This window comes from Microcebus murinus, chromosome 10 (assembly GCF_040939455.1).
Source record: "Microcebus murinus isolate Inina chromosome 10, M.murinus_Inina_mat1.0, whole genome shotgun sequence".
Taxonomy (NCBI): domain Eukaryota; kingdom Metazoa; phylum Chordata; class Mammalia; order Primates; family Cheirogaleidae; genus Microcebus; species Microcebus murinus.
In genome coordinates this window covers 95,132,360-95,149,776 of record NC_134113.1, presented here as the reverse complement: position 1 = coordinate 95,149,776, position 17,417 = coordinate 95,132,360, and the positions used below count along the sequence as shown (strand labels likewise).

Sequence of the window (17,417 nt, the reverse complement as noted above, 5' to 3'; positions counted from 1 at the left end):
GGAACAGAACAGAGAACAGATATAAAGCCATTCTCATATAGCCATCTGATCTTTGACAAAGCAGACAAGAACAGAACATACATTGAGGAAAAGAACCCTTATTCAATAAATGGTGCTGGGAAAACTGGATGGCCACATGCAGAAGACTGAAACAGGATCCCCACCTCTCACCTCTCACAAAAATCAACTCATGGCCGGGCGCTGTGGCTCACGCCTGTAATCCTAGCTCTTGGGAGGCCGAGGCGGGCGGATTGCTCAAGGTCAGGAGTTCAAAACCAGCCTGAGCAAGAGCGAGACCCCGTCTCTACTATAAATAGAAAGAAATTAATTGGCCAACTGATATATATATAAAAAAAAATTAGCCGGGCATGGTGGCGCATGCCTGTAGTCCCAGCTACTCGGGAGGCTGAGGCAGAAGGATCACTCAAGCCCAGGAGTTTGAGGTTGCTGTGAGCTAGGCTGACGCCACGGCACTCACTCTAGCCTGGACAACAAAGTGAGACTCTGTCTCAAAAAAAAAAAAAAAAAAAAAAATCAACTCATGATGGAAAACAGACTTAAACCTAAGGCATTAAACCGTAAGAATTCTAGAAGAAAATGTTGGGAAAACTCTTATAGACATCGGCCTAGGCAAAGAATTTATGAAGACCCCAAAAGCAATCCCGGCAACAACAAACATAAATAAATGGGGCATGATCAAATTAAAAGGCTTCTGCACAGCCAAAGAGATGCTTCTTCAGATTTTCACCATCTGACTGATCTTTACACGCCCTCCCTGGACTCCTCTGACCTCCCCGCCACCAGGCCCCTGCCTGTGCCTGTAAGTCTCAGCATCCTCTGTGGGCAAGATGCCCATCAAAGCAGGGGGCATCGATTCTGGCCCAACTGGTGGGTAAAAGAAAAGGCTACCACAGCCCTTGCCCATTTGGGTTCCTTTCCCTTCAGGAAGGGCTCCCAAAACCCTGCAGGAGAGAAGCGCCAGAGGAAGCAACCCTGAGGAACGGTGAGCCTCTGCCGCCAACCCACTCTGGTCCTCTCCCTCCCCAGGCAGAAAGAGCTGTCAGAAGCAAGGGAGTGCGGGAAAGATTAGTCAGACGTTTCCCTTTCTGTGCTACAGAGTCACACTCTCCATCTGTGACTTCACCTAAGTCGCTGAAGAGCCCAGCAATGGCCCACAGGGTGTCATAGCAACACGCCTACACCTTAAGCACCACCTTCCAACTCTGTAGAGAAAACAATCGCCTCCTTCAAAAGTCAACATGCTGCATGAGCAATGAACAGTTTGAAAATGAAGTTAGGAAAACAATTTCAAAAAGAATAAAAACTTGGGGATAAATTTAACAAAGAAAGGCCAAGGCTCATACACTGAAAAATACAAAACATTATTGAAAGACATTAAAGAAATCCTAAATAAAGGGAAAGATATTCATGTATTCATATGGAGCAAAAGACTTAATACAGTTAAGATGGTAATGCCCCCCAATTTTATCTACATATCCAATGCTATGATCATGCCACTGCACTCCTGGGTGACAGGGTGACCCTGTCTCTAAAAAAAAAGAAGAAAAAAGTGGTGTTGGGACAACTGTATATCATACAGGCAAAAGAATAAAGTTGGACCTCTACCTAAAACCATATAAAAATTAACTCAAAATAGATCAAAGAACTAAACATAAAAGTTAAAACTATAAAACTCTTAGAAGGAAACATAAGTGAAAATCTGTACAACCTTGTATTAGGCAATGATTTCTTAAATATGACACCAAAAGCACAAGAAACAAAAGAAAATATAGATAAATTGGACTTCACCAAAATTTAAAACTTTTATGCATCAAAGGACACTATCAAGAAAGTGAAAAAAACAACTCACAGAATGGGGGAAAATGTTTACAGACTCATATCTGGTAAGGGTCTAGTATCCATAATATACAAAAACTCTTGCAACTCAACAATAAAAGGGACAAATAATCCAAATAAAATATGAGCAAAGGACTTGAATGGACATTTCTCCAGGGAAGATACACAAATGCCCAAGAAGCACATGAAAAGATGCTCAACATCATAGTCTTAGGGAAATGCAAAACAATACTACAATGAGATACCACTTCACACCAGCTAGGGTAGCCATAACTTTTCTAAAAATAGAAATTTACATGTGTTGGCAAGCATGTAGAGAAATTGGAACCATCATGTACTGTTGATGGAATGTAAAGTGGTGCAGCTGCTATGGAAAATAATTTGTTAGTTCCTCAACTAGTTGAACACAGAGTTATCACATAACCCAACAACTCCACTAGTAGGTATATACCCAAGAGAATTCAAAACATATGTTCAGATATTGATAAAAACGTATACATGAACATTAGTAGTAGTAGTATTCAAAATAGCCAAAAAGTGGAAATAACCCAAATGTCCATCAACTGGTGAATGGATGAACAAAATGAGGCATATATCCATACAATGGAATATTATTCAGCCACAAAAGGAATGAAGTATTGACACATGCTACACCATAAATGGCTCTTGAAGACATTATGCTAAGTGAAAGAAGCCAGACACAAATGGTCCCATATTGTATAATTCCCTTCATAAGAAATGTCACAAATAGGCAAATCCATAAAGAAAATAGATAGATTAGGGCCGGGCTCATGCCTGTAATCCTAGCACTCTGGGAGGCCGAGGCAGGCGGATCACTCAAGGTCAAGAGTTTGAAACCAGCCTGAGCAAGAGCGAGACCCTGTCTCTACTAAAAACAGAAATAAATTAATTGGCCAACTAAAAATATATTTAAAAAATTAGCCAGGCATGCCTGTAGTCCCAGCTACTCAAGAGGCTGAGGCAGGAGGATTGCTTCAGCCCAGGAGTTTGAGGTTTCTGTGAGCTAGGCTGACGCCATGGCACTCTAGCCCAGGAAACAGAGTGAGACTCTGTCTCAAAAAAAAAGAAAAAGATAGATTAGGAGTTGCCAGAGGATGGCGGAGAAGAAAATTGGGAGTGACTGCTAATGAATAGCAGCTTTCTTTTAGGAGAGATGGAAATGTTCTGGAATTAGATAGTGGTGGTATTTGCACATCTTTGTGAATACACTAAAAACCACTGAACTGTGCATATTTAAATGATTAAAATGATTCATTTTATCTCAATAAAAGTTAACATGCACCAAAGAGCTCTTCAGTCTGAGTTGGAGGTCAGTGCAGTCTTAGGGAGGCAGAAGCCTCAGGGTCACTCCCGTCCCAACTGCCCTGTGACACGTGAGGTAAGGGATACGCCCTCCTTGCTGGCTGAAGCCCCTGTGGTTGGTAAGGGAGGGGCAGGAGAGGCCTCCCCAGCCACGAGGAGGCTCTTCTCAGTCGGGGTAGATGGCAAACATCTGAAGAGATCCACGCGATTGCAGAGGCCCTGCAGGTTGGGTCAGGAAGATAGGAATGTGGGGAAGAGGCAAAGGTGGACTTGAAAACACTGGTGGCGACAGAAGATAAAAAGACATAAGCCACAGAAGAGGAAATACAAACAACTAATGATCATGGAAGATGTTCGGCCTCACTGGTAATCAGAAGAACGCACACCGAAACAGGACAGCATTTTCTCCAATTAGATTGTCAAAAATGGCTTGCTGCTCTGAAAGGTTGGCAGGATGTGAGGAAATACGTGTTCTCATGCACTGCTGGTGGGAGTGTGAACTGGTAGAGCCAATTTGGAGCGCAACTCACCAGTATCTATTCAAGTGAAAAATGTGCACACCCTGTGACTCAGCGATTCCAATGCCCAGTGTTTATTCTAGAAAGACACTCTCACATGCACAGTGAAGTATAGGATGTTTGCGTGACACCGTTTGCGACAGTGGGATGCTGGGAACAGCCTAAGTAGTCATGAATAGAGAACGGCTAAAACCCTCTGTACATCATTCTCTAACAAAATGAGCGGTTCTGGCCGGGCGCGGTGGCTCACGCCTGTAATCCTAGCTCTCTGGGAGGCCGAGGCGGGCGGATCGCTCGAGGTCGGGAGTTCGAAACCAGCCTGAGCAAGAGCGAGACCCCGTCTCTACTATAAATAGAAAGAAACTAATTGGCCAACTAATATATATAGAAAAAATTAGCCGGGCATGGTGGCGCATGCCTGTAGTCCCAGCTACTTGGGAGGCTGAGACAGGAAGATTGCTTGAGCCCAGGAGTTTGAGGTTGCTGTGAGCTAGGCTGACGCCACAGCACTCACTCTAGCCTAGGCAACAAAGCGAGACTCTGTCTCAAAAAAAAAAAATAAATAAATAAATAAAAAAAAATAAAAATAAATAAAAAAAATAAAAAAATAAAAAAAAAATAAAAAAAAAAAAACAAAATGAGCGGTTCTTACGTATAGAACAAAACGCACTCTGGGAGGTCAAGGCGGGAGGATCATTTGAGATCCGGAGGATCACCGGAGCCCAGGAGCTGGAGGTCGCAGTGAGCTATGATCAATCCACTGCACTCTCGCTAGGGCAGCAGAATGAGACTCCGTCTCAAAAAAATAAATAAATACATAAATAAATAAAAATAAAACGAAATGATCTCTAAGACATCAATGGATTTAAAAAGCAAAAAATAAATTCTAGAAGGATACATGCTGTATATAATTTATGAAAAAAACAAAACAAAAACAAAAATACAAGTGCGCTGGGGCTCTTGGAAAATTCTGCCTGACAGGCTGAGACATTAGGCCAATTAACAATTCCTTTTTTATCTGGGAAAAGATGGACTTTAAAAAGCAACACAAGAACATGGGGCTGCCAGAACGGGGCTGTTTCATTTCCCAGAGAGAGTGTTTTAGCGAGTGGAGAGAACCAATATGCGATGTGGTCGTTAGGCTTTATTTCTGGCTCTGTGTTAGGAGAATTATCGCAGCCTTGTGTAAGATTTCCTTTAGAGAATAGAGGTGACCTGCCATGCCCCAAATAAGAAAGGAAAGGTTACCATCAGCTGTCACACCTGTCAGTCACCTCCGGTGTGAAAGAACGAGGCCAGCCCCTTGCCGGAAGACGCAGTGTGGGGCTTCCCCACCTCTCCCGAGATCCAGGCAGAGGACCCTCAGTAGGAGAGCGGCTGAGAAATCAGACTGAGAAATATTTGATTACTGCTTAATAATATTTTAAGTAGAAAATAAAAGGGACTTTACTGGAGAAATCCATCTGGCTTTTTGCTGGTAGATGTCTGTCTCTGGGGGTTCTGGGTTTTCATTCCTGCTGTATAAAAAGAACCTGTTTATCAATGGACAACCTAGCAAGGAAAGGGAACTCTCCCCCTTCCTAGCCATGAAATGTTCCTAAAATAATTTGTATAGACATATTTAAAAAAACATACACATATAATTTATTTATTTGTCTAGGAACGTTCCGGAAGAATACTCACCAATCTGAAACTGCGCCCACCTCTAAGGCAGCAGGGACAGGACCAGGGCTGAGGGGAGGAGACTGATCAAAGGATACTTGACTCTTATCTATAAGTTTTTAATTTTTTTTCCATTTTCACCTCTGATTTTTAAAATATAATTTAATATTTTTATTGTGAACTATATCAGGTATATAAAATAGTATATAGAAATAACAATATGAAAACTCGTTAATAGCAGAACATTATCAGAAACGTAGATGCTCCTAATCACCCTCTTCCCTCCCCAACCACGGGAACCGGCGCTGGCTTGTGCCCGTCATTTCCTCCCTTTTCTTTCTAGCTCCGCCAGCTATGTGCGTCCCCTCGACACTTAATAACTTGTTTAGTTTTGCCTGTTTTTAAATTTCATACGTATGGAATCTTACCCACGTGCTTTTCTGGGCTTGCTTCTGTGGGCTTGCTCAATATCACTTAACATTATGCTTTTTCATTTATTTATTTACCAATTTTTATTGTGGTAAAATATACATAAAAGTTACCATCTTAACCATTTTAAGTGTACAGTTCAGTGGCATTAAGTACATTCACGTAGTTGTGCAATATTATGCCTTTGAGACTCACCCAAATTAGTGTACAGGGCCACGTGTGGGTCACCCCTTTTCATTCCTCTAAAGGACTCCATTGTGTGAATAGACCACTGGGTGAATATACACAATTTATTATTCAATCTACTGTTCTTTTCTTTCTTTCCTTTTCTTTTGCTATTACAAACAGCGGCGCTTGAACATTCTTGCACACATCTGCTGGGGCACAGGTATAAGACTTCTTAGTAATATACCTAGTGATGGGATTGATGGAGTTTACTGGTTTAATTTTCTAGGAGATGATATGAATGTATTACTTGTATAATTAGATTTCAATTTAAAAAAAGAAAAGAAAGAAGCTGGGATGGCTTCATGAAGTGAAGGGCAGGAGCAGGAAGGCACAGGAAGAGAGGCTGAGGCGCGTCTGCAGCTGCGTGCAGGTGTCGTCAAGCACAAAGCCAGCTCGACACAGGTATGGAGCAGCTGACAGGTGTCTGCTCTGTGAATTCGCGTCAGCAGGAGGCTGGGAGCCAGGAGATGTGGGTTCTCTCCCAAGTCTGCCACACAGAGCACGTCATTTAGCCTCCTCGCCTAGTGGTTCTGAGGGTCAAGGTCAGAGCCTTGCCTTCCAGCTCTGCTGGCTTGGAAGACTGCTAGAGTAGTAAAACAGGAGCTTGCCACACTTGTAGTTGTATCTAGAAGCCAGAAGGAGAGGGTCGGAGCCCAGAGAGGAAAGAACTCTGTGTCTCTAGGATCCAAAAAATGACTGAAGACGATCACTGGCTCACCCTGGTAAGCCGGTAGCAGTAGTGGGGTGGTCATTGTTTAACAGTTGGCTCCCTGAGGTGGGAAGCCCTCAATTTGTAGCTTTTGTTGATCCTGGGGTTGTAAGTATTCCTGCCATGGCCAATTTGCCAATGTCAAGCTACCAGCTCACAAAATTTCTGCAATGTAACAACCTGGCTTGGGCTAGGCAGCACCAGGGGGCCCAGCACACCCTGTGAAGTGAACTGCCCTGAGGGCTCAGGCTCAGATGAAACCCACGCAGGCCAGAAGAGGAAATGAAGGCATGTAGTTACTCACAGGACTCACAGTGCCCTAGCCTCAGAGTTGGGGGAGATTATGGCGTGACATCCCTCCCCACTGTAGGGAAGGTCACTAGATTAACTGCGTGTAGTCTACGCTCATCCGGTCGGCAACAGGGATTGTTGTGTCCAAGAATTCTGTATCTCAGAACAGAATGTCAGAGTAACAAGCTCACACCAACGTAAGCAACAAATGGAGGTTTATTTAAGCTAGCTCGAGCTAGGGTCCAGGTCCCAGAGCACCAGCTCAGTGGTCTCTTTAGACAAGGACCCTTGGCAAGGTTTCAGCACAGGCTTTATACTTTTAGTTGTTGTGCAACTCAGGTGACTGGTTACAAGTGGTATCCAGAGCCCACCCAGCACCCACACATCCCACTCAAGCTGTTCACGCGCTGATCATGCTGGCCGTGTATTGATTTATTGATTGGTTGGCTAGGTCCCAGGGACTTTGCACTACCTTATCAGGTAGTGCCTTACCGGTTTCCTCCCTGGGGCCTTGTTTGTTCTCTCTTTTTTTTTTTTTTTTCTTTTACTTTGTAGAAGCCTGTCATGGCTTCAGTCAGGCTAAGTGGCAAGCAAGCAAGCAAATTACAAAAGCTAAGGTACAGAAGCCAAGATAGTGGTTAGCTTCTATCCCACAGGATGGCTCATTAAAAGAGCAAGTAGGAAATGCCAGGGGCCCAGGAGTCCATTGTGAGGGGGAAACAACCCCCACCCCCTTGCAAAATCGCTATTCTGCATTGTGAAGTGTGAACAATACACGCAGAGCGGACACACTGCCCATGCACAGCTTGTTCTATTTAGTGAGTTGTTCCGTCTCTTTCACGCTCCTTTGCTTTAGCTCCCAGGTTAATTGGCTGTTCTTTCAATCCTATTTCTTGGGACTTGCAGCCTCAAACAATAAGGAATAGAGAGAAGGAAGGAACGTTTATTGAGCATCCAAACGAAGCAAGGCATTTCATTCACATTGTTATGCTTGATTGTCCCAACATGCTGCATGGTCCGTGACATTCACCCCAAGTATAATATTAATAGGTGAAGACTCAATTCACAGAGGTTCTGGAATGTGCTGGAGCTGGCCCAGGTAATAACTGGCAGAGATGCATCTGGCCCACCAATCTGTCTGGCTCTGAGAGTCACGCTCTCTCCACCTGCCCCAGGAGCCTCCTGTCTCAATGGGCTTGGGGCGCCCGCACCACCCCTCAGTTCCAGGTCAAGACTACTCCCTTGACAGCCACACTGTCCTGCACGGCTCCTCCCTTGCCTGGTGTCTGAGAATTTCCTTTTACCAGTCTTGCCCTTCCCTGGCGCCAAAGACTGACAGTCAGAAAACGTCAAAGGTCAGCGCTCAAACCCCACATATATCAATTCACGTAGCATCTGACTTCAGAAATTAGCTTTACCTCAGACCAAAATTAATTCGCTAAACCATATATCACATAAAATCACGAGTGTCGACAAGACCTAAACAGAGATCGTACGCAGGTAGGAGAGGACCACATGCCCCCTACAAAGGTGTGACTTCCGCCTCCTGCAACAAACACCTTGAGGTGCTGCACGGAGGCTCTCACAGGAGTTGGGCTCTCCACAAAGAAAGGGAAGTCCCAGGTGGCAGAGACGGGGGAATGGCCGAGGAGCGGCCAGCATCAGTCACCCCACTTGGGTCCAGAAGTGAAGACCTTGGGCCCCACCATACAGGAAATTGAAAGCACATTGGAAAAGACACCCTTCCACATAAAGCTAGAAACCTAAAGTGAAATGTAGAAAAATCCTCTCACCAATACAGCGCTTCAACAAGGAAGTTTGTCTCTGCCTGCCTTCTAGGTGGAGAAAAAACTGTCTTGAAATTTGGGCTGGGCTCAGTTGCTCAGGCCTGTAATCCCAGCACTCTGGGAGGCCAGGAGTTCAAGACCAGCCTCAGCAAAAATAGAGAAATTAGCTGGATGTGGTGATGTGTACCTGTAGTCCCAGCTACTTGAAAGGCTGAAGCTGTTAGGGCCTAGGGCCCATAGATAGCCAATAACCAGCCATTAGCTTCTGTATTATGCTTGCTTGCTTGCTTGCTTGCTTGGAGAGTGGGAAATTTTCAGTTGACCCTTATCTGACTCCACACCTGCCATCCTAACTCTGCTAGTGTGATTAAGTTTAAAAACTAAGGGTGGTGGTGCATGGCACAACTGCCCCCCCCCAAAATATATAGCCTCTAGGCCAGGGTCGAAGCGCCCTGGACACCTGAGGCGCCTGACATGCTTCGTGTACCCAGTAAAACGAGTTCTGGCTTAGACCACAGGATGCAGGATGTACTAAGATTGATGTTGTCCATAAATTAGGATACTTTAGGGTAATCCTCTGGGCTGAATCTTACTTAACTGCAGCCGGTGACTCCTACAAAACCCATCTCAAGGCTCCAACCCCCCATTGTGCTAAAACAAGATAAAAATGTAAGATTAATGCTTTCTCTCACTTCTGTAAAAGTGCTTGCTAATTAGCTTTTCAGAGTGTGTTGTTGTTTATTTGCCTTTAAAAAAGGGCCGTTTTCCACTCTCATCACTACTTCCTGTGCCTGCCACTCTGCAGGACAGGAGTAGTCCTGGCCAGTAAATAAAGACTCACAATTTGGCCCAATTCGGTTTCTAAGGTGGTCTTTTCTCACACTTTGGACTATAACAAGGCAGGAGGATCCCTTGAACCCAGGAGTTTGAGGCTGCAGTGAGCTATGATGACGTCACTGCAGTCCAGCCTGGGCGACAGAGCAAGACCTTGTCTCGGGGGAAAAAAAACTGGAGGAAAAAAAAAAGTTCTGCCACATCTAACAGCCTGATGGTCTTCTGTTATTAATAGTTGGTTTAGAGGAAAATTCAAGCAAGTCTTGTGTCCCAGATTTGGGGCCCGAGGCAGGGTAGAGGTGAGGAATCAATCAGGAGACACGAGGAGAGAACAAGACTTGGGCCCAGGAGGCATCGGACCTAGCGGTGGCCCCGGGAACACAAGACACACTGGGATTTGTGCAAGTGGACAGCCTGCCAGGACTGCCCTGAATGGAAGTTGGGGAGTATCTTAGCCAGACTTCAAAGGGCAGGGCGGCACCTAGGCTGCACTCGCCGGTCCAGACGGAGGGTTTGGTCAGGCCCTCAAAGGAACGTCCTCAAAGGAAAGGGCTCCGCGGGCTCATGTCTGGGGATGAAAGAAGAGCAGGGGGCTGTTGAAAGAAGACCTCATGTCTCTGCCCAGCCAGGCGTGGGGAAAGGCTGACCCCGAAAGAGGAAGCAGTGGTGGGAGATACCGAGAAATAGGTAGACAAAAACGGAGGGACGTGGGGGAGCCCGCCTAGGGTAGAGCAAACCTCGCCAGAAGCTGGCGCAAAGAGCACAGGAGGCAGGAGGCCAGGTCATTCCACTTGCCCAGAGAAGAGGAAGGTCCAGGAACCCAGCTTTCCTCCCCTTGGCCAAAGTACTCCAGGAGAGGCCAGGGGAGCCTGCTCTGCTCTGACCCCCACGGAGAAGTGACAAGTAGAGGAGGGAGATGGGCCACTGCACTTCTGCCTGGGCAACGTGGCAAGACCACATGTTTGAAATAAATAAATTAATAACAGTGAAGATATTTCCCACAACCTGGGAATGGTCAGAGACAGAAAAGTCCTCTGGTCCCAAATTCAGCACTCTCTGCAGGGGGAGTTAGGCACCCTGACTGATAGCGAAAAGGACAGTTTGCATGAGTAGCTCTTCAAATCACACGCAGATGTGGCTTCCCACTTGAGAGAAATCTAGTATTTCGGGGAAGGGGGTAAGTAGAATGTGAGGACCCCCCTGACGCACTGCAGGGGGCTGGGAAAGGCCAGCGGAGGAGGAAATGAAGTGAATGGAAACTGACGAGTGAGATAGAGAACAGATCTAACAGATCTGGCAGGTGCAGCCACAGGGGTGTGACCTTTAGTGAGCACTGTGGAAACAACTGCAAAGCCTTTAAATGAAAGACTTCTGAGGACAGAAGCCACCAGAGTCTCAGTCATGGGGAAGGAGTCGGGGGAGGCTGCTGACCACATGTGTTTCCAGGACTCAAAGAGGGAAAAGTTCATCCGTCTCCGGTATCGCCAAATCAGTATTGCTGGAAAACTGGGGGAAGGGGAAACAGATGATCCACAGGAATCTAACTTTAATGCCCATTGCCCAAGGCTGGGACAGGAGGTGACCCAGGAGCTCCAGGACACCAGCGACTGACAGAGCCAGAGGTGGAAAGGGGAAGATAAAATTGGTCTGAGGGGCCGGGCAGTGGCTCACGCCTGTAATCCTAGCACTCTGGGAGGCCGAGGCAGGAGGATTGCTCAAAGTTAGGAGTTCGAAACCAACCTGAGCAAGAGCGAGACCCTGTCTCTACTAAAAATACAAAGAAATTAGTTGGTCAACTAAAAATATATAGAAAAACTTACCCGGGCATGGTGGCTCATGCCTGTAGTCCCAGCTACTCAGGAGGTTGAGGCAGAAGGATTTCTTGAGCCCAGGAGTTTGAGGTTGCTGTGAGCGGAGGCTGACGCCATGGCGCTCTATCCCAGGCAATAGAGTGAGGCTCTGTCTCAAAAAAAAAAAAAAAAGGTCTGAGAAAGGCACACTGGGCAATGGGTGGTACCCGTGTCACAGGCTGGCATGAGGACTAGAGGGGAGCATATGTGATCTCTTGTCCAGAGTGACAGAGAAGAGCCACAGGCCTAAGTCCTCTGCAATTCTGAACAATTCTGTAGCAAACTCTTTGGCCATAAAACCTCAATTAATGCAAGGCTATTTATGGTCATTATTCATCCTACTTGGTGTAAAATTTCAATAGTCTTTCCGCTGAAATGTTGTTTGATTATGAGTGCTACCTCAGCTCCACAAGGGTGTTTTATGGTGTTAGTTTCCTTATAAGTCTGAAAAATTCCAAATTCCCAAGCTTACCTGACCCTAGAAGCCCCAGAGAAGAGCCCGTGGACCTGTGCTCAACTCTGGCTCCCTTCCTTCTTTAAACTGTCATCTCTGTGAAAGAAGGGGTGGAGGTGTGGGGAGGAGGGGACATGGGACTTATCCTGTAACCTGTGGACAGGGGTGAAGTGGGCATCGTTGTGCACAAGTGTGTGGACAAGCGGAGTGGGCAACATGTGCATCCATCATCCTGTTTTTGTGAGAAAAGCAGGCGAAGAGGGTTTGCGTGCTGCATGAGCAGGACGGAGGCAAAAGCAAGGGAGGTGTGTTAGAAGAGACATCTTTGAAGGGCAGCAGGTCTTTGACAGCGTTTGCCCTTTAAAACTCTGCCCAGCATGCGGAAAAGGGGAGGGGGTGGGAGTTGCTGCTGTGAGAAAAAACAGCCACAGCAGAACGTCAACTGCCATCAAAGGTCGGCTTGCCACCAGAAGTGGAGCAACTCACTGAGGGCCCGTGGCCGTGGCCACCACCCAGCAGGTGCAACGGAGAGGCAGCAGTGCCCAGGGGAAGGGCCACCTCACTGGGGCCAGGCAGCAACGAGAACGCCGGAAGGGGTCCCTGGGCAGGAGCCATGGCATGGCCACCTCCCTGCTGGCTGTGCGTTCTGGGGACCCTGGCAGGGCTCTCAGCTACCCCAGCCCCCAAGAGCTGTCCAGAGAGGCACTACTGGGCGCAGGCCCAACTGTGCTGCCGGATGTGTGAGCCAGGTAAGAGAGTGGGCCTTGGCGGGGCCAGCTGAGTGGCAGAGAGAGGACTGGGTTAAGGCACGGTGCGCACAGGGCAACCGGGCTCGGGCAAGGAGAGAAGTCCCGTAGCGGCCAGGAGGCGCCACCTTGAAGATGGCAGAGATTGACCTTCCTGGGATGTTGATCCCGGAACCTCTGCCCACAGGAACATTCCTCGTGAAGGACTGTGACCAGCACAGAAAGGCTGCTCGGTGCGATCCGTGCACACCAGGGAGCTCCTTCTCTCCAGACCACCACAGCCGGCCCCACTGCGAGAGCTGTCGGCACTGCAACTCCGGTGAGGTGGCGAGGCTGGTGGAGCTGGGTTTGGGGGAGCAAGGAGGATGGCAGTGGGGACTTTGGCCTTCTGCAAGCTCACGGCAGGTGGAGCCAATGATGGGAAACGGGGTGCCCTGGGCAGGGCACATATTGTTGTGGGGAGAAATCTAGTATTTCGGGGAAGGGGGTAAGTAGAATGTGAGAGATTGGTGAGAACGGGTCAACGAATAGGATGGAGACAATAAAAAGAAGCAAGTGGCTCTGGGACCCCAGATTTCAGACAAGCAACCCCCAACCAATACACGGGCTGTGTTCCCAGAGTGCACATAGTACGTTGGCTATTTGGGACTTGGGATACATCTTTCTAAGGAAATGACAATATAAAGCAGTAGTAACAACCTTTTTTTGCACAAAAGCCAATTTGGGAGTATGAGCATATATGTGGCCTGTGCTTTTATTTCGTAATTCTGTCTTTTTAAAAATTAAGAAGTATAATATCTGTGGCTGTGCTTATGAACTCTAGTATTTCTCCATCTTAGCTACAATTTCAGAGACTATATGCCAGTACACACTAGAATAGCAGTCTTTAAAGTCGCCCCTTTGAACAAATGTTCTCCAGCAAGACACTTTTGAGAACCACTAAATTGTAATTACTAAACTACTTGTAAAAAGTGTTTGGTCTCACTAGGTCTTTTATTATTGTACTCTTAAAAACGGGGGGGGGGGGGGAGGGTTGCCATTGCAAGTCAGCCAAAGAGCACCATCTTTCATACACAAGAAATAGCCCTCAGTCCACTTAACATAAAAATGATTGTTGATAGATGCTTTTCTCCTGTTTGCAGCAGCCTCAGCAGGGCCACTCGCTCTGTAGGTCCCACCTGAAGGCCTTTGCCCCACACTGAACGAGGCCTCAGTCCCTTCACTATAATCCAGACCAGCCCAACCCATGACCCTTCTCTGTGAGACTCATCCAATAGATCCCAAAGTCCTCTGGCAGCATCTGGCTGCAGAAGGACCCTGGGGCACTTGGGCCAGAGGTGCGGTGAGCAGAGGAGGCCACATGAGTGTGGCCCTCTCTGGACCTCAGTGCTTACATCTGGGAGGTGAGGAAGTGCCTGAAATCCAGCTGGAATTCTGAACACAGGTTATGCGTGGTAAATAGAACCACAGGTCTCTGGATGCTCATCACTGAAAACAATGGCACTTCACGCCTTTTTAACCACCAGCCCCTTCTTGAACTCTTCCCCGTCCCTTTTAGCAGAGACCCTTATAATCACCCTTCACAACCACCACTGTCCCCACCCCCATCACTGTCCCAGGCTTCCCTTACCCTCCCTTTGCAGATCCTCGTCCAGGCTGGCTCACAATTCCTGGGAAGCCACAAGGAAACAAATTCGAGTAGCAACTCAGAGTCATAATTCAGGGCATAAGGGCACAAGGAAGAGAAGAAGGACTTGTCCCTGTCCCTGTCCTGACAAAATCATGGTGAAAAGTTGTTAGAGTTGGTAATGGTCTTTGGCATCCTCCCTTTTTGCACCCCTCTTTCACCTGTCAGGGCTCCTAGGACTCCCTGGGTCCCATGAATGTGCTGCTCTAAGGCATACCACACTCCCATGCAAGCCTACCCCACATCCGGTGTTGCTGCCTTCCTCCGAACCACCCTCCTCTCAACCCCAACCACCTGTGAGCCCAGCCCAGCCTATGCCCAACACCACTCTCCTAGCACAACTGATTTGCAGCCACCCAGCACCTGACCGCTACACTGAGTAAAATTTATATGTAAAGGCAAAGGATTCTGTAATGAAATAACTCTCTAATAAAGATACAAACATGCCAGGGATCATAGCAGCACTACTCCTGATTGCTAAAAATTGGAAACTACCCAAATGCCCACTAATAGTAAAATGGATGAATAAACCATGGTATAGTCATATGATGGGACACCATACAGCAATGAGAATGAACAATCTGCAATTACAGCCAACAATATGGGTGAAATTCACAAAGGTTTGAGTAAAAGAAACCAGGTGGAAGTGAGTGCATGCCACAATTCCACCCGTACAGTCCAATAGGCAAAGATAATTCATGGTGTTAGGAAGTCAGAATAGTGGCTACTCTTGGGGGGAGAGTAGCTAGGAGGGAGTATTGCTTGTCACCTTCTGTCTCTTGATCTGGTGCTGGTTACACCTGTGAATCCAATTTGCACAAATTCTAAAGCTTAACACTTATGTGTACCTCTATAAAATATATTACAGTTCAATAAAAAGTTATTAAAGTATCACCAAGAGAAAACTACATAAGCTCTATTTTCCATAATTTCTTTTTCTGATTCCATGAATCTTCCAAAAGGTACAAGTTTCTTCTTTAATAACAATGATAATGGCAAAGGCACTGGGTGATAGTGGGGTGGGGGGGGCAGTCCCCTGGCAAGGGGTAGTGGAAAGGGCAGCATGTCCCTAGAGGTGGGTCTGGGATGGGGTTTGGGGGATTAAGTAGTGGACCTCGAAGGTCTCTGAAGATCTGAGAGTCCTGTGCACCCCTCTCCCCAGGTCTTCTCATTCGCAACTGCACCATCACTGCCAATGCCGAGTGTGCCTGTCCCCATGGCTGGCAGTGCAGAGATAAAGAATGCACCGAGTGCGATCCTCCTCCAGGCCCCTGGCTGACCACTCACCCATCTCCAGGCCCGGGCCCACACCCTCAACCCACCCACTTACCTTATGCCAAAAGTAAGTTCCAGGCAATCCTCTGTCCAATCATTTGGGGTAGGGGTGACACCCCAGCCAGCACTCCCCACTTCCAGTGCCACCCCCAGATACAGTCAGCCTGCTCAGACCTTCAGACCAGCATTCCCTGGGGCTCCCTGCTCTACTCCTGTCTGTTTCTCCAGAGAAGCCAGAGGCCAGGACCGTGCAGCTGGTGCAGACGGTGGCTGACTTCAGGCAGCTGCCTGCCCCTGCTCTCTCTACCACCTGGCCAGGTGAGTGTTCTCCCTGATCCCCACCCCAGAGAGAATGCATACAGGAAAGGCCAGGAGGGAAGCCAGTGTGAAAGCTCCTAGGAGTGAGGGTAAGCAGAGTCTAGGGTTAGGAGAGGCCTTGGTCCAGTTGTGGGGGTGGGGGTGAAGAAGGTGGAGGAAAGGAGAGAAGCAGGGTGACAGGAGGGTGGGGCTGAGAGATCCAGGAGCTACACTCTCCCCAAAACCCCTATGTGGCCCTGCCTATACAGCCCAGAGGTCCCTGTGCAGCGCAGACTGTATCCGCATCTTTGTGATCCTCTCCGGAATGTTTCTTGCTTTCACCCTGGGCGGAGCCCTGTTCCTCCATCAACAAAGAAAATATGGATCAAGTAAGAGACAGAATACAGGTGTCCGGTCCTGCCCCTGCCCCACAGCCACCTTCTCAGCCCTGCTGCTCATGCCAGGACCTCACTGAAAGCCCCCAGCTCTGCCTTCACCACCCCTGGTCCTACTCTCTCTCCTAGCTGGCGCCCTGCGGACAGCCCTCCCCAAGCTTATCCTCCTCTGCTCATCTTTCTCCCTCCGCTGGTCCCCCACTGCTGGCCAGGACTCATCGGATTTTCCTCCTGCAGACAAAGGAGAAGGTCCAGTGGAACCAGCAGAGCCTTGTCCTTACAGCTGCCCCAGGGAGGAGGAGGGCAGCACCATCCCCATCCAGGAGGACTACCGAAAGCCAGAGCCTGCTTCCTGCCCCTGAGCCAGCGGCCGGGATAGCAGAGGGGTCCCCACTGCTGTAGCCCTGGCCTCCATCCCACCCACCGCCTTCCAGAGGTTGAGACCTGGCAGCCCCAGTGCAGTCCCGTCCTCTCATCAGGCCCCTCTCCTGTGTACAGACTTGACGGAGTGCCTTTTGGAGACTGGCAGGGACAAGGACAAATAGGAATGTGGGGTAGGGTGGGACACAGGAGCCCTGGGAATATACACAGGTGTGTACGCTGCGGGAGGCCGCGGGCTCTAGCTACAAACACACTTCCAGCTACAAAAGCCCCACGTGCTGTATCGCTGACCTACAAAATCAGCAAAATAAAGTGACAGGACCACACTGCAGCTCCCCAGCTTCATCTCTGAAATTTCAGTCCCCAAACCAAGGCCACAGCCCGCCTCATCTCCCAGGTCAAGCATCTGAGACAGGAGTTTCCTCAGGTGCAGATGGTGGGGGGATGCGGGGGGCCCCAGCTGGAAAGGGGGAATGGTCCCCAGGCTGCGGGGCATCCTGCTCTGACTCATCTCCCTCCTGCTCCAGCCCTCCACCTCTCCCCTTTACTGGAGCCTGTCAAGAGCAAAAGGGTGCAGTGAAGTCAGGTCTTGAAATCACCCAGGATTTTCGGGGTGAGCTAGTTGGAGAGAAAGGAATAGAGAGCAGGACTCCGGCGGCTGCTGCAAATGGCTTCACCCAGAGGCAAAGGCAGT

At 48.1% G+C, this 17,417-nt stretch overlaps 1 protein-coding gene and 1 long non-coding RNA gene across 2 annotated transcripts; one reads left to right on the top strand and one right to left on the bottom strand.

The window, feature by feature from the left end:
* Positions 1–7,215: 7,215 nt before the first annotated feature.
* Positions 7,216–15,544, bottom strand: LOC142873421 (uncharacterized). The gene is made up of 3 exons (XR_012921490.1): positions 14,319–15,544; positions 11,459–11,597; positions 7,216–7,924 (listed from the first exon to the last, which is right to left on the bottom strand). It is a non-coding gene; the product is annotated as an uncharacterized LOC142873421 (long non-coding RNA).
* CD27 (CD27 molecule) lies at positions 12,370–17,049 on the top strand. Its single transcript, XM_012760649.3, has 6 exons — positions 12,370–12,691; positions 12,876–13,007; positions 15,538–15,717; positions 15,879–15,968; positions 16,217–16,336; positions 16,580–17,049. Exons 1-6 carry the CDS (start codon positions 12,556–12,558, stop codon positions 16,702–16,704), a joined length of 783 nt encoding a protein of 260 aa, XP_012616103.2. The 5' UTR covers positions 12,370–12,555; the 3' UTR covers positions 16,705–17,049.
* Positions 17,050–17,417: the final 368 nt, after the last annotated feature.

Excerpts from the sequence above, each read along its gene's own strand:
- CD27 (XM_012760649.3), top strand. The coding sequence starts at position 12,556 with ATGGCATGGCCACCTCCCTGCTGGCTGTGCGTTCTGGGGACCCTGGCA. Across the intron at positions 12,692-12,875 it reads CTGCCGGATGTGTGAGCCAG|GAACATTCCTCGTGAAGGAC; the intron begins GTAAGAGAGTGG and ends CTCTGCCCACAG. Across the intron at positions 13,008-15,537 it reads CTGTCGGCACTGCAACTCCG|GTCTTCTCATTCGCAACTGC; the intron begins GTGAGGTGGCGA and ends CCCTCTCCCCAG.